Consider the following 20,224-nt stretch of genomic DNA (forward strand, 5'->3'; position numbering starts at 1 on the left):
CAGGCTTCTGACTTTTCAATATATTGAAATAATGGTATTTTACTAATTACTAGTATTTCAGTATTTAAAAGTATCTTTCTATGCCAAAACAACAGCCTACCAAAAACTAGTATTAGAATCACTAATGCAAATGCTGGGACATTCTGATGCAACCTGTTTAACTTCCAAGTGAGTTACTGAGTGCCAAGTATGAAAAGATTCCCTATGGGTTGAGTGCAACAGATGCTGTTGTAGACAGCTGCCCTCTAGTGGACAAATTACCAAGACCAGGCCAGTCAAATTGCTCCAGAGATTACAGCCCCAAAGAGCCTATCTATCAATAAACACAAGGTACACAAATTAACACTCAGATTTTCCCTTTAAACAGTAAATATACTTTACCCTTTGAATATGGATTTGAATACATTTTCCATTTGAACATCAAAGGAATGGAACATCCTGTGGCAACTGTGACTCACTCATTTCCAAATAACAAAATGATCCATCATATTTTTTTTTTTTTTCAAAATGATCCATATTTCTAACTGACCTACTTCACACAGTGTTCCATTGAACAACACAAGTTGGAACTGTTAAGGTTCACTTATACATGGATTTTTTTTCACTAAATACATACTACAGTACTACATGATCCAAGGTTGGCTGAATTTGTGGATGCAGAAGGGAGGGTTGGCTGTTAAGTTCTGTGTAGATTTTTTACTGCATGGATGGTTGGTTAGCCCAAGCTCTGGGTTGTTCAAGGGTCAACTACATTTTTGTACACACACACACTCAGAAACATAAATATGTGTGTTTTCAACACAGAGACAACATGGCTATATAGTTTTTAATTTTCTCCAATGAGAAATCAGTAAATAATACATATTCATGACAAACAAATCAAATAGGATAGAAAAATAAGAAGGACATAGAGTAAAAATCAAAAGTAGGGTGATCCTGTTATCCTGGGGCTGTCCAGGTTCAAAGTGAAAAGTCCCACATCCTAAAACAACACTCAGTCACTGGCAAAAAGACAAAATGTTTTGGGTCACGAAAACATTCCTCAGTTCCCCAGTCCCTCTCCCCACAGATGACCACTGTTAACAGTTTGCATACTCTTCCAGAAATTTTCATTGTACATGTGAAATACGCACATATTATCACATATCTAATTCTAAATTCCTTTAGGATAATTTAGGGGACAAGGTACACACCTTTAAAGGCTAGTCCAGTTCTAACTGACGTTTAAAAACATAAACTATGAACAGAAAAGAATTCAATAAGTATGGAAAAGTATAAGACAAAAAGTGAAGTTTTCCATTCTCTTTTCCCTTCTCCCCAAAGACACATCATACCAATACCTTCTACACAAATGGAATAATATACACAGCACTATGCAGCTTCCTTTTTTCACCTAATATATTGGGAGTGTTACCCATTTCAGCAGATACATATCAACCTCATTCATTTAAACTGCATACTTTTTCATTCATGGTATGGATGTGCCATCATTTAACCAGTACTCTAATGAGGAACATTCACATTACTGACATCTTTATGCTCCTGAAAAATAACTGGATTAACTTTGTACATCTTAGTGTACTCTTGGAAGTGAATCTATAGGGTAGATGCCTACTCGGAGTTACAACATGAAAGAGCATGGGCATCTATCTAATTTGCCAGTTCTTGTCAAACTGTCCTCTTGAAGCATTGTTCCAGTTTACTCTCCATTCAATTATGTGTGCAAATACTTCTCAACAATAATGGGCATTACCAACCTTTTACAGTTTCCAACTGTGAGGTGAAAAGGAGCACCTAACTGTTCTGATTTATGTTTCTTTAAAAGTAAAGCTGAGCACACCTTGTGTCTTTTTTTTCTTTTTTGTGAACTAGCTTTCCATACTGTGTGAATGCTAAATATATATATATATATATATATACACACACACACACCAGCTTTTTGTAAAGGAAATGTTTCTGTAACAGTATCACAAATATAGTCTCCCAGATCTTGATTTTTGCTTGATTCTGTGGTATTTTTCCCAGTCTGAAGTTCTTTTATCTTTATGTAGCTAGTTTTTTCATTTATGGTTTCCATGCTAACAGACTTTTTAAATTGTTCTTTTCCTGATAAAGCCTTACAAAACCTTCATAATACAATATGAGCAAAATAGGAGGCAAACGCACTCCTTGCCTGGAAGTGCGGTGGCGGATGGAGAGCCAGAACTGCAGTGGCACAAGATAACTAGAAGCAAGACCAAAGAGGCAAAGATGGTCACTTTGGTGCTCTTGCCTCCAACTGGCCCTACAAAATGCCCTTCAGGATTTCAATCCAGGCCTGCCAGATTCCAAAGTCCAAGTTCCTAATACTGACCTTTTTTCACCCTACTGGGGTAAAACATGCTTTCAGTGGAGGCTTGCATTTGTTGAGATGAGAGGGGTAGAGAAGGGAGCAGCATTGGGAAAGGTGACTGGGAATCAGATCTAAGCTTCACCACTGACTCACTGGACAAATGTGGCCAAGTGTTTCACCACCTTGAGCCTCACTTAAACCCATCCTGAAGGGATGGGGAGCAGCCTGTGACCATTAGACAAGTCTGTGGGTGGGAAAGCATGTGTACAGTGGAGTATGTTGTACATGCTGGTGGGATGTATTAAATGACAAGAATTCCAGATGGTCAGGACTAGGAGGATTAGGCATCAGTTAGGCTTCCTTCATTATTGAAAAGGAACATCAGCTAATTAGTAGGTATAACACTAACAAAAGTAAACACTGTCATAGAATAGCTGGATTTCTACCCAGACCTCTCCCACCATCATGGAGCATGTGTGCCTAACTGTGAGCACCAACTGATCCCCTCCTCAACCAAGCGCTTGCTTTTCCCTAGGCCCCCATTGCTGTGCGGCTGAGCAAAGTTGCCATTGACCGAGGAATAGAGGTGAGAGGGTTCTGGGTCGGAACTTAGCGTCTGCTAAGGTCAGTGGGGTGGCTGGGAGGCAGTGCTTTCAGGGCACACAAATGGACAGCACAGCTGGAAAGAACTAAGGAACTGGACTCTTCTAATAGACTTGGAGCCTGAACCTCTCTCTTTGTGCCTTAGTTTTACCCATCTAAGAAATGAAGTTTGGCCAGGTGATACTCCAAATTATATTTTATCCTCATTTCTCTCCTTTGGAGACAGAAGGTAACTGAAGTCTAGAAAGGGTAAATGACTTACCCAGGGTCACAGAGCAAATGAGTCACAAGAACCCAGGTCTGCATGGCTATCGGTCCATGTTCTCAGGATTATGTTGGTGGTCAGTATTGTGGCCTCACAGACGGGGCTCAGGCATGCTGACTTGGCTGCAGCTATCCTACACATCAACTTATTCATTCATTATACACTAAACCTAGATCTGAACTGGGACACCGGAATGAATCAAATATGGTCACTGCCCCCAAGGTGGGGAGAGGGACTGATACAAATCAGTAATAAAAAGTCAAGAGTACCAAGCAGACAGCCTGGAGAGGGCAGAGCTGCACCATCCATGGGGCTCTTGGGTACAGGGCTAGACAGTGCTGGATTGGAGAATGTTTTCTAGAACTGGGGTTTAGGCTGGATAAGAATTCCAGAAAAACTGGGAAATGTGAGAGAAAACACAGAGGTGTATAAAGAAGCAACTCAACTGAACAGGAGGAAGGGATGAGTGAGTCAGCACAACAGCGAGGTTAGGTGCATGGGCCCTGGTGCTGGACCATTCGGGTTCCAAGACCTGTTTTTCCACACACTATTGTGTCCTAACACAAATCACTCCACCGTTCTATGCCTCAGATTTCTCAGCTGTGTAGTAGGGAAAATAACTGCTGCTATGAACAGTACTTCTCTTACAATAGTGCCTTTAAGTGAGTAATAGCAAGCAGTGGACAGTGGAGACTGGGAAGTTGCCAGGGGCCAAGTCGTGCAGGCCTTAGTTCTGAGGGCAATGGAAAGCCAGCAAAGTGCATTAATGGGGGTGACAGGAGGCATGGTGAGGCGGCCAGGTGGGGAAGGAGGGAGCAGTGGCTGTGCAAGCACAGCTCACACACTCCCTCCTCATCGCTCAGGCTGTTTGTAATCCTCCCTGTTGTTCTCACAGCCCCCATTCATCCCAGCACTGCTTCACCTCTGTAATGAATGGTGTTCCCTCTCCAGTAGGGGATTCCTTAGCACATCATCTCTCTTCATATGGGTTGGCATACAGTAAGCCTTGGTAATTCTTTGCTGGAAGAATCCAGGAAACAGTAGGAAGTGGCGTAGAGAGCAGGGCGAGCTGGTGCCCAGAGCACATGGAGGTGGGCAAGGCTGATCCAGGCACCACTTCTTTCTTGCAGGTGGACATTGCATCAGGGATGGCCATTGAAGGGATATGCTATGCCCAGGTATGTGTCTGCTGCCAGTCCTGCATGCTTGTAAGCAGAGGCCAGGCCAGAGTAGGGCCCTTGGGTACTATTAGTACATGACCAATTGAATAGGTTCCTCCCAACCCACACAGTAGATCTTTGCAGCACTCGTTTCCTCACAGTCAGCCTGCACTGATCCCAGGGGAGCCACAGAGCACTCTCTGGGACTGTTTCCTCAGCCATCTAATGGTGCTGTACCCTGCCCTACTTTGCTGCCCAGAGAATCACAGAGGAACCTGACAGAAGAATAACAGCTTCTGAGTTCTCTTTACCAGTGGCTACTGGTACAGGCCAGGCTGTACCAGCCTAAAGCCCAGGCTGGAGGATGCCAAGGCCTTGATTATTGCCTACAGGTTATGTATGCTCGATGGTGGGATAATAAACTGTGGCTGACCTATTTAGCCCTTTACTCCTCAGTGAGTCAAAAACATTAATCTCCAGGCTAACAAGTAACAAAAATCCTCCTAAACGGGGGTTTGGGAACTTGTAGAACCTGATGTGAACCAACTGTATACCAGGATTCAAAGCCAGAGCTCTTACCACAAAGCCTAGTCTTTGTTTTCTGCCGAGTAGCCTCATTTCAGGCTGCTGAATGAGACTGTGGGCTCTCAGATGCACGTACACTGTGCACAAATACAGTCTGGTATGAGGAGACCATGGAGCCACCAAGGCCCACATGACCCAACACCAGAGTCCAAAGACAGTGAAAGACTTGGATTCTGGCCTCGCCATGGGCTGAACAACCTTGAGCAAGTCTTTTCTGGTTTCTGGACCTGTCTCTGCAAATTGATACTCGGTATGTTGTTTCAGAACATCCCAACCCGGGATCGGCTGGAAGGCATGGCTGCCTTCAGGGAGAAGCGCCTCCCCAGATTTGTTGGCGAGTGACCTCCATTTAACCTGAAGCAAGGGAGATGCACCCCTTACAGAACAGGATCCAGAAGGAAGAAGTGCAGCACCTCTGCCCTCATCACTTCACCTCTCTGGGTTCCAGTCTCCTCACAAGGACATGATGGATAGGGAATGACTGGCATGGTGCCCGGTACTAGGGTGCTGACTATGCCACCTACTGCTCCCTTCATTACTCCTCAGCCAGGCGAGCTCATCACTGGAGTCGGGTTTGCTTTGAAGCATACCTGTCTCTCCCTAACAGAACAATAAACTAAGGATAAAACAGGCCCCTCTGGGCCTTATAGCACTGGCACTTAAGCCTGACTTCTGCGTCTCGGTTATTAGGTGCTCACCAGAGATGGCAAGAGGCTGTAAGAACCACCCCACAACAGCCGTTTCTTCCTCAGTACAACAGAGATAATAAGGAAACCTTGGCTGTGGTTGAATAGACTCAGCTCTCTGCCAGTTACTCACTGTTTACCTCAGCCTCCTCAACTACAACGAACCTGTTGTGAGGATTAAAAAATAATAATAAAATACCTGATGTTCCATAAACATGAGTTATGATTAATGTACAATGTTCTTTTAAGAACCAGGTGAAATCACTGCTGTGAAAACCTTTTGTAAACTGTAGGGTGGCAGGCAAATCTCTGATGGTGCATTTAATAACTTTCAGGAGCTCTGAGAAGGGAATGATTGACTCAGGTGGACAACATGAGAGATTAAGAAATGGACAGGTAATACTGCAGTTGAAGCCTGAAGGATCGAACAGGCAATGGAGGCAAAGAAGAGGAAAACTGAGGGGAACAGCACGAGCAAAAAAGTAAGCAAGATGGTGGCACTTTGAAATAAAGGGGGGCTGATATACACATGTGCACACGAGCCTCAGCAGCCCTCCTCCGATGCCAAGGCAGGGCAAGAGACATGTGGTCATCTTTAACTGATCTGAGCTTCCTAAGCCTGTGCCTGGGCTGCTCAGGAGTTACTGAACCATGAGCAGGGGCATGGACACAGACAAGTAACACTGTTGACTTGCTGTTAAAAACAAATGTGCCTCAAAGCTGTACTCATTTCCTGGAAGGGAAGGGACGACAAGAACCCAAGTCTTAGGAATCAGCACCAACCACAGGAGCAGTATTTGTCTACTCAGCAAAGTAACCATCTTGCTGTACTTCCTTCTTCTTATCTGTTAAATGGGGAGAATAAAACTATCCCAGAGGACTGTTGAAAATCAGAGAAAATGTACAGAGGTGCCCAGTGCTGAACTGGACCTCAACAGGCACTATTTCCCACTCATCTTCCTCACATCAGCCCAAACTAGTATCTGGTAACAACATGTTCTGACATATGGAACCCAGGTCAGGAAACTAAGACATACTTTTAGAATCATGCAGAAGAGTGAATGAGAAAATCTGTGGAGTTTCAGGGCTGTTGAAGGAAGCAGGTCACAAATTCCCCTTATCCAGTGGGACACCAGTGAGCAATAGTTTGAAAAAACAATTTAGAATAAGAATAAACCTCATTTGATTTCAAAAGATGATATGGCAGATTCCAGTTAAGAACCTGGCCAGCTTACAGTATAAAAATCTAGTCCTAAAATAAGCTACCAATTAAAAAAAATTTTATTTCTTTGAAAAATTTAGATGAATGGCTTAACATGTTTCATTGGTTGCCAATAATAAGGGAAGGAAGGACTTTATTCCATAGAGCAGGTTTGCAGAGGACACAATCAAAAGCCTCTCATAGCTTATACTGGGGTTGAGGTTGGTTCTTAGAAAAACTCGTTATTTTTCTCATCCAAGTTAGGTAAGAGCACCTCTTTTTTTTTTGTTTTAAAGAGCACCTCTTTAAATCTTTGGCACAGTCCTTCCTTTTCCTCTCAGTTTTGGTCACAGTCCCACTCTGTGACCTTAAAAATCTGAGGGATTGAGATTTATACTCGCCATATAATCTTTCATCTAAACACTTGTCAGTCCTGTGACCATGCCCCACCAGCACACCCAATTACCCACAATGTTATTACGCTCATTCAGTCTAATGTGTAAAGTTGGAGGAAAAAAGGTCAAAGTAGACTATCCAAAAATCATAAAAATGTATTTCTCTTTACTCTATCCAACGAGTGGAAGGTAATTTGGTATGTATTAAAAAAATTTTTTCCATCCCCTCCAATAGAGGTTCTGCCTTCCAAACAATACATTTAAACACACATGTTTCCTAGAACTCTCATGCATTTCTTTTCCAAAGGCCTCACATAGCCAGGAATAACAACTTAGCAGATTCCTTCAACCATGAAATTTAACATAAATACTGAGGTCCCCCATAGGTATTTCTTTTTTTTTTTTCCTCTGACAAATACTCAGTTAAGAAATTGGTCAGGGCTAGAGAAAATTAACTGGCATAGCTGTTCTAACAAAAGCTTACAGGTCTTCCCACAGAGTCCAGGGCTTGACTTTTCAAAACTACTGAAAAGGTATTCCAAGAATGATTCCAGCTTGATTTAAGATTATGGCTATCACACAAATCCAAACTTCTTATAACTTACAGAAAATCATCCCCCAAAAGGCCAACAAGGCAAGGTGGTCAGCTCACAAACTCCAACGACAACTTGTTTCAATCCAACACTTGATTGCTGATACAGCAGAAGGCCTGATACCGAAGATGCAACACCTCTGAGGCCCTGAGGTTAAGAAGGGCCTTCAACAAAGAGAGGGTCTCTGGTAATTCATAAAATGCATTTTGAAGTCATCTACAATGGAGGCTGCAATCTGCTGTGCTTGGGGGTCTGCCTCACTGTGTTCCCGGATGTCACACAAAAGCTGCAATCCTTCTTCTTCAACTAACATTTTGCAGTATTTGCTGGCTGAAAGAAAATCAAGCAAAGAAACCTGATGTTCAAGTTGGTGTTTTAAATATTCCCAATTACCACATTCATCATTTTAAAGATGCCAATAATGCTTGGCTTGTGCAATTTGATAACGGATGATTATTTTATTAAGTTTATTTCCAGACAGCTCTATGCTTCAAATATCTCTAGCTAAAAGGATAAGAACTTCTTTTATTACAAAAATAATAAAAGTTTTATGTTCAGGCAGTATGCTGAGCTAGACAACCTAAAAACACCAGAGGCTGGATAAAATATAATTGAAAAAAATTTTAATTCATGGTTGAGGGCACAAAGTAAAGGAACTGTCAAGGAGTCAGACACAAAGAGCAAAACAAAAAACACTTAAAGCTCATGTAACCTCACCTGTAACTTTTCTGGAGTAGAAAAGGACTGTCAGTTTCAGTTATCTAGGAATTTCAATTTTAACTTAGGAAGTCAGAAGCAAAAATAATGCATAAATTTGGCCCCTCAAAAGGCCAGACAAGACAAGGGATAAGACAATGAAACATCTCTATCTTGGCCTGGGCTCTGGGGAGAAGTCTTTCCTGAGTCCCAAGTTGGTACAGGGTTTGAATTTATACTAGCCTAAATGTTCTTGGAATCCTTGAGCTGAGAAATGAATATAAGGATTAGACCAATCCCAGGAAAACCTCCAGAACACTTGACAGAAGCAAATACAAAACTGTACTAAAGGGACATGTCCACAATTCAGTCTGAAAAGGATTCTCTTAATCAGTGCAACAGTCAATTAAACACAGAAACCATGATCCAAAACACATTCAAAGGACTTCCCTGGTAAGACCAGTGGTTAAGACTTTGCCTTCCAATGCAGGGGACGTGGGTTTGATCCCTGGTTGGGGAGCTAAGATCCCATATGCCTCATGGCCAAAAAAACAAAACATTAAAAAAACAAAAACAAAAAACACAGAAGCAGTATTGTAACAAATTCAATAAAGAGTTTAAAATGGTCCACATCAATAAAAATCTTAAAAGAAAAAAAACACACAACAAGACAACCAAGAATGCAGTAAAAAGAAACAAAGACATGGATACTTTTTCTTTGTAATGGTTACAAGATATGTAGGACTGATTGAGAGAAGGTAGAAGATATTTCTGATAAATGTTATAAGAAAGGAATAGAATAGCTGGAAGGTAATACTTTCGAAGAAAATTTCTGAAAATGTTCATTGATTTTGTAAGGTATAACCATGACCTGAAATCCAGAGGCCATAGAACAAAATAATGACTAGCAAAAACAATGAATAAAATCAAGACAATACACTGGAAAAAAATATTTGTAAGAGTTCCTTCAAATTTAAAAGAAAAAGATCAAAAAAAAGTAAAGAAAAAGCAAGCAACGGAAAACAACAGAATCCAAATGTAAGAAAAGACAGTTAACCTTACTTAAAATAAATGTCAAGTTAGAATCACTTTCACCTCAGATTGGCAAAGATCAAAAATTCAACTAAAAGTTTTTGCAAGAATAAAAGGAAACTGCAAGCTCTCATATATTGCTGATGGGAATGCAAACTGGTAATCAACTCTCTGGAATACAATTTAACAATACCCACCAAAATTATATACATTCATAACATTTTGACTCAGCTCTGCAGATTATACTCATAAAGTGATGTATTTAACAAATACTATGTACTATGCTTGTACTAATACTATGCTATGTGCAAATGCTAATACTATAAGCCAAGCAATGTTTAAATGCTTTGCAAATGTTAACTCATTTAGTCCTATAAAACAGGTACTTGGATCCCCATTTTACAGATGAGGAAACTGGGGCACAGAAAGGTTAAGTAACTTGCTCAAGCTCCCACAGTTAGTAAATGGAGAAAGGGAGTAAAGTTCAAATAGTCTGGTTCTGGGGTCTGTTCTCTTAATCACCAGATAGATGCATCTTTCCTAAATATATACAGTGTGTGTGTGTGTGTTTTTTCCCCTGGTGGTCCACTGGTTAGGACTCCAAGATTGCACTGTAGGGACCCAGGCTCAATACCTCCTGGGGGAATTAAGATCTCACATGCTGTGGGTATAGCCAAAAATAAAGAGAAGTGTTAAGGCAAGCTCCTAAAAACCATTTTTCTCTATCAGTTCTTTCCTAATTATTCTGCCACTTTAGCTTTAGAATAACCTTCAGATTCCTCATCACTTACTGAACTCATTCACTTGAACTGTATTATATATGTGAATAGAAAAGAACTGAGGAGTATAATATGTCCATAATTATTTCAGTCTATAAATTATTTCCTAGATTTTTTTGCACATAGACCCCAATACTTGTTAAAGCTATTTTAAGATAGTTTATGCTTTTGATAGTTAAACATTTCATTAATTCTAAAAGTTATAACTTTAGATTTTTCAGCATAAAATTATAGTCTATAATTCTTTTTATAATACAAATTCTTTAATTCTTTTATACAGAATTAAAGTCTATAATTCTTTTATAATACAAGCAAAAATTTTAGTAGTATTCCTTAGCAAAGAAAAAAGCCAAGAATTCCCAAGAGGAATTTAAAGCAACAAATGTGGAAGAACATTTAATTTGCCTGAGAAACAACTCCTGACATCTGGCCCCCTAGTCTCCCACAAACCACTACAAAGAGGCAAATCTATGTATTACTTATAGGAAAGATAGTATTATGATAAACTATTCAGTGAAAAAGAGAAAGCTATAGGATAACACTTACAGAATGAGCATTTTGCCTAAAAACATATGCATGTACAGCATATAATAACTATAGCATATATACAGAAAACTACCTGGAAGGACAGTTACAGTCAGCTAATAAACAGTGCTTGCCTGTGGGGAATAGGAGCGGGAGCACACTTTCGCTTTCTATATTGCTTACCATCCATCCCCAAATAAATTATAATTCTGTAGCATTTTTTATACTAATACAAAAGCTCTTTAGTTTCTTCATAAAAAGTGTTAAAATCAGGATATAAGAGAACAATTTTTCAAAATGCCACCTTGAACTTAATCCTTATACAAAAAAATAGCTAAAAAATGGTTATTTTTAAATACATACGGTTTTTACTGCAGACATGATACATGGCCCATAGTGCCCAGAGCTGAACCTCTGGTTGAGAGAAGTTGCCAAGGAGCGGGAAAAATGCCTTGAAGGATCTAAATAAGTACAAAGAAGATGTTTCTTCAGAACTCAGGCTAACATCAGGGATATAATAATTTTCAACATCCCCGCCATCACCCCCAGAGTCAATTCTTCATTAAGACAGATGTATTTAGGGAGGGAGGTGGAAGGGGGATTCAGGATGGGGAACACATGTAAATCCATGGCTGATTCATGTCAATGTATGGCTAAAACCACTACAATATTGTAAAGTAATTAGCCTCCAACTAATAAAAATAAATGGAAAAAATAAATAAATAAATAAAATCATTAAATTAAAAAAAAAAAAAAAGAGCAAACAGTTTGCTACCAGAAATGTAGGAAAAATGATTATAGATGTCTGTCAGAAATTTCCTTAATGAATATATTAGGATATTAGTCTAGATTTTGTGATGATTGTGGTGTGTTTCAGCATTTTATAATTTGTAATTTGTTATGATTTCTCATACTAAATATTCCCTTTATTTTCCTACCCAAATTTATAGTCATAATTTTGTCATCACTTTTCTTGAGGACAAGTAAAATGATATGAGATTAAAAAAAAAAAGACAGATGTATTGCTGAGCATATAACTGGAACTAGCATTTAAGAAATTATATTCTGAGTTAGACACTATACATTCAATAACTGATTCCACCCTCAATATTGCACACTGCCAGCTTCATTTTACAGATGACAAAAACTAAGTCTCAGAGATTTTCTTAAAGTGATTCTACCAGTATCACAAAGAAATCAGATTTGAATACAAGGCTATTTGATTCTAATATCTTATCCCTGTACCATGGCCTCTACATAGCAGACTGAGGACAAGCTTTAAGAGAAGCACTACGCCATCATGAAATTACCTGTAAGTGATCAAAGCTGTCATCTTACAACTTGAACTTGGCCAATTCTGGATGGTTGTATACTATACAAAAAGAGAAATCAAGATTCTAGTATTGTTTCATGTCATTTATAATTATATACATATGAAACAATATAAATTTTCAAAATCAAGGATTGATTACTCAAATTTAGGTATATCTAGCCAACCAACTATTAATTAGACAGCCATTATATATGCAGAATATGAAGAAAGTCATGTGGAAAACAATACACCAGAAAGGGACTTCTGTTTAAAGATGGAAGACTGAGCATGAATGGAACAGTACAGATGGTTTAAAAGAAGATAAACACGCATGAAACAAAGCAGAAGAAAAATGGTAAGTGATTTAATAGCTCTAGCACTGGGGAAGGTTAAAAAAAACTATTTTGAATAGAACCCCTAACAGACTTAAAAACTGGGCATACAAAGTACTTCAGGAAGTGAGATTACACGTAGGGTTTAAAATACGAGGACTGGTTCAAAGTACCAAAGAATCAAGACTCCCAGATCTCCTCTACCACCCCTTACAAAAATTTTTGGACTGGGCAACCCCATGAACAATTGAGGTTGGAAGTACCACGCTAAAAACAGGGGGCTAAAGTGAAAAATCTAAATACTAAATGCTGAGGTGCCCCTGCCCTCAACTCTATCCTTCTATGGGTGTTGAGACTGTTGGAAGCCAAGCTTATGATTTTCAATCAGGAGAACAGGAATTAAGGAAGGGAGGGAGGCAGGGAGAAAAAGAGTAAAGAAGTAAGAAAGGAAGTAAAAGTGAAAGAGGAAGAAGGGATGGAGGGATGAAAAGGATAGAAAGAAATCTCCTAGAACTGAAGGAAAACAAGATTCCAGAGCAGTAAGTAGCCAAAGATGAAAATAAACTCATATCAAGGCACATCACTGAGATTTCTAAACAATAAAGACAAAGATCTTAAAGCTTCCAAAGAAAAATGACACAGGACTTCTCAACAGTGATACCAAGAAATAACAAACAATGGAGCAATGACCTAGAAATGTGAAAGGAAAATATTTCAGTACTTGAGCTTTATATCCAGCCATCTGATCAACTAAAGGTGAATGTAAAATAAAGGTCTTTCAAATATAAAAGGTTTCAAACTTTCTTTTCATATATCTCTTAGGAAGCTACTGGAGGATATGACCCAACAGAATGAGGGAGTAATACCAAAGAACAAGAAGGTATGCAACCCAGGAAACAGGGAATCCAACATGAGAGAGCAAAGAGAATCTTCAGGATGACAGTAAAGGAACTTCCTGCGATGATAGTGGCCTAACAGATACACAAAATATATCTAACAGATACATCTAACAGATGGAACAAAAAGAGGCTTGGGAAGGAAGCTGACGTGGACAGAATGTTTGAATGTACTGAAAGGAGACATGTACTTGAAGTACAAGAAAGGGTGTGCACTGGGAATTTTCATTTTCCCAAGTGGGAAATAAACTGACAATGTCTAAAACTACAAAGTCAAGGCATAACAATATACATTAGAGATAAGAAGGTAAATACCAAAAGAAACAGCTTTAAAAAGAGCTGAAAGTGGGAAACAGAAGTGGAATAAGCTATATAAACTGTTTGCATGCTTAATTTTATAAAAGGAAAGTATCAGAAGGAATGTAAAAAATGTTAATAGAGGTTAGCTTTGGGTGGTAATGTGTGGATGATTTATAATGTTTTGTTTATATTTTTCTCTATCTTTCCCATTTTCTACAATTTATTTCAAAAACTCTTATGATCTAGAAAAATAAGTTTTCTGCAAGAAGAGATGACTCTGGATTTTGTAAAGAGGAACAGTCCTTATACCAGATCCTGGAGAAGCACTCTCCTCTGGAGGTCACAGGATATCCAGGGCTGTTTGTCAGATGTCAGGTGGGCAATGATGCCTGCAGCTAAATAGCTGACTTCCAATTCCTTGCTATGGAGCAAGCTGCTGATATGCTTTACCACATCTTCAGTAATCAGCTTGGAAAAGAGTTCTCTGACTTCAGCTATGTTGTTCTATGGAGCAGATGGAGTAGAGAATATCAGGAACTGGTTTCTCTCCCTCTCTTACTGCTGAGCTCAGATACATATAAGAACACTCAGTCCCCCCTCCTCCCCTCTGATTTAGCCTCACATCTACTACAAACCCATCCCCTTGATGATAAAGATGATTAGTAAGAACAAATCATTGAGGAAGCACTTACTAAGTGCCAGGCACTGCGTTTAGATAGACTGAAATGTCTTTTTTATCTGCCTTATCATGTCTTTTTTATCTGCCTCATCTCATTTAATCTTTGATAGTCCTACAAAGAAGTCTGACACTCAGAAACACTAACTTGTCAGCTTCACATCACTAACAACTGGTTGAAGTAGATTACAAATCCAGGTCTGACTCAAAAACTTAACATTCCTGGGGGCCCACTATATGTTACATCAGTTTTAATGGTAACAATGAAAGGCAGGTAGGAGTTTCATTATTTTATGTACTATATTAGTTTTCGATGCTGTGTAACAAATTTAACACAAACTCAGTGGCTTAAAACAACACACATTTTTCCCTCACAGTTTCTATGGGCCTTGCTTAGCTGGGTTTCACAAGCCTGCAGTCAAAGTGCTGGCTGGGCTGCATGCTCCCATCTGGAGGCTCCAACGGGTGAGGTGGGGGTGGGGAGACTACTTCCAAGCTCACTCAGACGGTAGGATTCATTTCCTTGTGGCTCCAAGAATAAGAGTTTCTTGCTGGAGACAACATATCTTTCATTTGACTTTTTCTGAGTTGTATCTATAATAAATTAAAAATAGCAGGGGATGTTACCTGGTAGTACAGTGGTTAGGGGGGCTTCCCAGGTGGCACCAGTGGTAAAGAACCTGCATGTCATTGTAGAAGTAAGAGACGTGGGTTCGATCCCTGGGTTGGTAAGATGCCCTGGAGGAGGGCACAGCAACCCACTCCAGTTTTCTTCCCTGGAGAATTCCATGGACAGGAGTCTGGCGGGCTAGTCCATGGGGTCAAAAAGAGTCAGACATGACTGAAGTGACTTAGCACCAATACACAGTGGTTAGGACTCTGCACTTTCACTGCAAAGGGCAGTGATTCAATCCCTGGCTGGGAAACAGAGATTCCCCCGTGCCATGTGGGGTACAGCCAAAAAAAAAATCTTTCCTTTGGGACTTTCCTGGTGGTCCAGTGGCTAAGACTCTGCACCTGCAATGCATGGGGCCCAGTTGTGATCCCTGGTCAGAAAATTAGATCCTACATGCTGCAACTAAAAGTTTGCATACTGCAACTAGATTCCACAATGCCACAACTAAAGATCTTGCATGCCGCAATGAAGATCCCACAGGCCATAAATAAGACCAAGCACAGTCAAATAAATATATATTTTTTAAAAATATCAAACAAAGTGCCTTCCCAAGTTCTGTGAGCCATTCTAGCAAATTACCAACCTGAGGAAGGGGTTATGGAATCCCTCAACTTAAAGTCAGTCAGAAGTAGGGGTAGCTCTGGACTTAACAGTCGGCAACTAAAGTGGAGGGAGACTTGTGGAACTGAGCTTTTTAGGATCTGATGCTAATGCCCGACAGTCAGTGACAGAATTTAACTGAATCGAACTGTAGGAATCCAGCTGGTGTCAGAGAACCGGAGAAGTGGTTGTTGGAAAACACCCCATATTGTATAAGCTGCTTTTGACCAGTGAGACATTAGAAAATCTGACATTAGCAGAAGTTGAAGAAGCACTTGTGCAGTGGACTTGCTTCTACCATTGCCCTGAAACCGCCAAGTGAGGAAGCTCATAGACACACAAGGCCCAGCTAACAACCTGCACCAACTGTCAGAGATGAGTCAGATCATCTTAGAGCACCTAGGTCTAGCTCAGCCACCGATGACTGCAGTGACATGAGTAACCACATAAGACCAGCAGAACTGCACAGCTGAGCTGAGTTCAAACTGCTGACCCACAGATTCACAAGTAAATAAAATGGATGCTGTTTTAAGCTATAGTTTGTTTATACCAATAGCTGACTCATATATAATGGTATTTACTTTATAGAGATGGTGTGAAGATCAAACAAGTTAATGTAAACTGCTTACAAAAGTGCCTAGCACATAGTAAGTAATACCTAAGTGTTAGTTTTCTTATTGTTTAATTAATTACAATTAACTCAAAACAATTCACCTTACCAAAAGACCAAGTACTTTGCTTTGTATTGCTGTCTCTGAAAAAGTCTGTGAAAAAAATATACAGGTTATTTTATCATGAAGAAAACAACTTTACAGATAAACTCAATCCTGTCTTCCCACCTCTAAGACTTGGATGAAGATTGCCAATCCTTGATTTTCAATAAAGTGCCTACAAGCAGCTGGAGATTGTTCTGTAAGATTCCAAAGTGCTTTCAAAGTAAACAAGAGGGTGACATCATCTAGACTCTCAGCAGTCTTTTGTTTTACTATTGCTAGAAGTTCCTAAAAAAGAAAAAGAGAATTAGATACTCTGGTGACTGACTCATGTATTTCCAATATAAGGAAAGCAATGGTTAAGAAAAGCTTTAGAATCAAACCGAGGTTCTAAACCCAGTTTGACCACTTAATAGCTTTGGTTCCTACCTTCTCTCTGTAAAATGAGTTACACCTATTTCCTAGGGTTTTTGTGAGGTTCAAAAGAAAAAAAAATTAAAGTTTAACAATCACTTAATCTAGTTTGTCGTGCTTGTTAAGCCTCATAATCAAAAACATATTAGCTATTCCATTATTCATGTATTAAGAGTATATAGTCAACACCTTTTGGAAGGCAGGCACATACTCAGGTAAGAGAGACATTTAAAAAGAAAAGATAATTGGTTTTTCTCAACTAAATAAAAGAATTTTAAAATTTGGTAAATGCTCTGAAGGAAACACATAAAAGAATTTTCTTTAGAAAAGGTGTGAGAAACCTCCAAATGTAACAGCAGCCTTCCCAAAGTGTGATGGGCCCTTCCCTCCCTTATCCCTGGCACCAGCCATCTAGGGAGGGGCTGCGGCACTGCACCGCACCTCTCTGCACACAGCGACACAGACCCCACTGGTCCATGCCTGCCGCCTACGGTGGGCAGGCTAGACCTCTGCTCCAGGGACACTTGCACCTGGGCCACCTCTTCAGTCATGAGCTGACCAGTGAAGTCAGTATGGGCTGAACCCACAGCGCCCCTGCCTCAGACAGCAATCCCAGGGATGGGCGTGTCAGCTGCCTCCACGCGGCCACTGTGGTCTCCACTGCTTGTGCGCCTTGTGTTTCACCCCACCCAGAGTTACAACATGCTGGACTGACCTGGCAGTTCTTCAGACCTGGCCGCTTTCTGATGTCGCATTGTTCTGCTCAGAGTGTAGTGGCAGCAAGGCAGGTGCAAGCTACAGCAGCCCTGCTCAGCCATCAGTTGGCACAACATGGGCCCCTCTCCTAAAGAGCAACTGCCAACCCGCGACCATTAGTGATCCTGCTCAGCCACTGGCCAGTGCCAAGTGAGCCCCTCTCCCCTCCTGTACATAAAAGGAGTCCAAATCTTACCTCAGTTAAGATTGGGTAAGATGGGTTTGGTTCTTTTAAAAACAATTTTCTTAATATTTATTTTGCAATATCAAGTCTTAGTTGCTGCATGCAGGACCTTTGTTGCACTATGAAGGCTCTTTCATTGAGGCACAAGGACCTTCTAAGTGGTGCCAGGCCTCAGTGGTAGGCATACGCTGGCTTAATTGCTCCATGGCATGTGGGATCTTAGTTCCCCAAGCAGGGATTGAACCCACTTCCTCTGCATTGCAAGGCAGATTCTTAACCACTGGACCACCAGGGGAGTCCCGGAGGCAAGATGGTTTCTGAGACACTAGTCTGCCATCTTCTTGGTTGGCTAGTTATCTGATTAAAATCATTATTTCCTGTTCCATCAACTCAGCTCCTGACTGGCCTGTTGTGTGGCAAACAGAATAAGCTTGTGCTTGCGCTCACTAACACATACAAAGGTAATATCTAAACTGAGACCAGAAGAAAAAGAGGATAAGGCAGCTAAGCAAGGAATGAGGACACAGGGAATGGGAGGAGCGGCGCAGGGAGATATTCTAGAGGAAAAAACGTCTGTTCTATGCCACTAAGCAGGTTAGCATGGCTGGAGGATAACATTATTATAATTGTATGTCCTAACAGCTTACTTTAACAGATTCCAACATACCATTTCATATTAGAATATTTCTAGATCAAAGTTAAGCTGGTATTCATGCTTTCTTTCAAACATGCTAGACTATCATGTAAAAGGAAAGAGACAGCCATTTCCACAAAGGACCTAGTATCAGACCCTTTGTTCTTGAGGTCAGGTCATGGTGAGGTAAGGTGTTTCTGTAAATCTCCACCAACAAATATTATTCTCTGTCCTGACAAGAAAGGGCTAGGTCCCTAGGCAAAAATTTCACCCTTTGAGGTCCAGATCCTGGCTGAAGAGGCAGACCTCAGTTGGCAACTCCCTCAGGGCCATGTCCCCAGATACTGTCTGGCCATCATTGCTAAGGAAGCAGGCACCCAACTGGCCTTCAGGCTCCTCAGGCCACCTGTATGGTGGGGGCCAGGTCCCACCAACTGCATCATATGCTGACTGCCACTGCCATTAGGTCAAGAGGTAGAGACAGGGGAGAGGTTCACCACTGCCTCAAGGCCTGGGTGAAGGTAAGTGGGTGGCCTTGGGGAAGGTTCTAGAGCCCTGCAGGACACAGCCCCAGCCTGTTCCCTGAGCCTCCCAGCTCACCCAAGGGCCCAAGCCCGGGTGAGCTGGAGGTCCCCAGGGAGAAGACCCCAATCCACCTCTTACCTCACTCTCCCCCTGATGACCACCACTCCACTGACTGTTTGCTGAATGGGCCCGTTAACAGTCACTCATTGACAGTTGGTTGCTTGTGGGAGGGGCCTGGTGCCAACCAATGGTTGAGCAGGACCACTAATGGTCACTCATTGACAGTTGGTTGCCTGTGGGAGGGACCTGGTGCCAACCAACGGCTGAGCAGGACCATTAATGGTCACTCATTGACAGTTGGCTGCTTGTGGGAGGGCCCAGTGCAGCACCAATCAATGGCTGGTAACAGGGTGCACAGTAATAGTACACAGTGATGGCCACGTGCTAAGATCTGTGCTTGGCAGTGCTCTATTATAATTCCACCTCAAATATTTTATACAGCCAGAGAGAATATATCTAGAGAATTCACAAAAATAAAGCTACAAGAACCAAAAGTATAATACAGCATGGCTGTGCACAGCCCTTAGCATGCAGCCAGTGCTGCAGCCATTAGCCCCCACTTTCCCCCTTACCAGACAATGGTTACCAAAAGACTATTAATGGTTGCTCAGCCATGGGTTGGTGGTGAAGTGGGCCCCTCCCTAAACTTAGCAACTGTCAATGAGTGACCATTAGTGATCCTGCTCAGTTACTGGTCAGCAGGGCAATAGGCCCCTCCCACAAGCAAGCAACTGCCAGTGAGCGGCCATTCAACCAATGGCAGGCAGAGTGGTGGTCGTCCTGTACAGAGTGAGGTAAGAGGTGGATCTCTGCCTCCTCCCTGGAGCCTCCAGCTCACCCAGCCATGGATCACTGGGGGGCCCAGAGAACACGCTGAGGCATGTGTCCTACAGGGACACAGAACCCTTGCCAAGGCCACACACTGGCAGAGCCAGGCCCTGAGGTGGTAATGACTCTCTCCCCGATCCCTGCCTCTGTGACCTAATAGCAGTGGCAGTCTGTATAGGATGCAGTTTGTGGGACCTGGCCCCTACCACTTGGACAGCCTGAGGAGCCTGAGGAAGGGCTGGCTCCAGGGCACCTGGCTCCCTAAGAGATGATAACTGGGCAGGGTCTGGAGACCTGGCCCTGAGGGAGATGCCAACTGAGATGCACCTTTTCAGCCAGGCCTGGACACTGGCAAGAGAACCCAGACTGGGTGCTGGATGAATGCTTTATGTCAGGGTAACTGACCCCTGCAGGGACCCCCGCCTCATAGCTAGGACTTGGATCTTGGAGGGTGAAATTTTTGCCT

General features: G+C 41.5%; 2 protein-coding genes across 4 annotated transcripts in view; one reads left to right on the top strand and one right to left on the bottom strand.

The window, feature by feature from the left end:
- The window catches only part of LOC133041342 (enoyl-CoA hydratase domain-containing protein 2, mitochondrial), a 29,662-nt gene extending 23,838 nt beyond the window's left edge, over positions 1-5,824 (top strand). Inside the window, exons 8-10 of one of the 2 annotated variants that reach the window (XM_061121871.1) lie at positions 2,868-2,918; positions 4,331-4,378; positions 5,210-5,824. In XM_061121871.1, coding sequence (XP_060977854.1) covers positions 2,868-2,918; positions 4,331-4,378; positions 5,210-5,287 — 177 coding nt within the window. In that variant the 3' untranslated portion in view covers positions 5,288-5,824. The remainder of the gene's footprint in view (positions 1-2,867; positions 2,919-4,330; positions 4,379-5,209) is intronic. The other variant, XM_061121870.1, reaches the window with a different exon arrangement.
- A 2,127-nt stretch (positions 5,825-7,951) lies between these two features.
- ZYG11A (zyg-11 family member A, cell cycle regulator) overlaps positions 7,952-20,224 on the bottom strand; it is a 57,699-nt gene continuing 45,426 nt past the window's right edge. For both annotated transcript variants that reach the window (XM_061121868.1, XM_061121869.1), the window contains 6 exons: positions 16,484-16,645; positions 16,364-16,408; positions 14,002-14,196; positions 12,163-12,224; positions 11,216-11,313; positions 7,952-8,150 (listed from right to left, as the gene is read on the bottom strand). In XM_061121868.1, the coding sequence (XP_060977851.1) occupies positions 7,987-8,150; positions 11,216-11,313; positions 12,163-12,224; positions 14,002-14,196; positions 16,364-16,408; positions 16,484-16,645 (726 nt within the window). In that variant the 3' untranslated portion in view covers positions 7,952-7,986. The remainder of the gene's footprint in view (positions 8,151-11,215; positions 11,314-12,162; positions 12,225-14,001; positions 14,197-16,363; positions 16,409-16,483; positions 16,646-20,224) is intronic.

Source organism: Dama dama, chromosome 20 (assembly GCF_033118175.1).
Source record: "Dama dama isolate Ldn47 chromosome 20, ASM3311817v1, whole genome shotgun sequence".
Taxonomy (NCBI): Eukaryota; Metazoa; Chordata; class Mammalia; order Artiodactyla; family Cervidae; genus Dama; species Dama dama.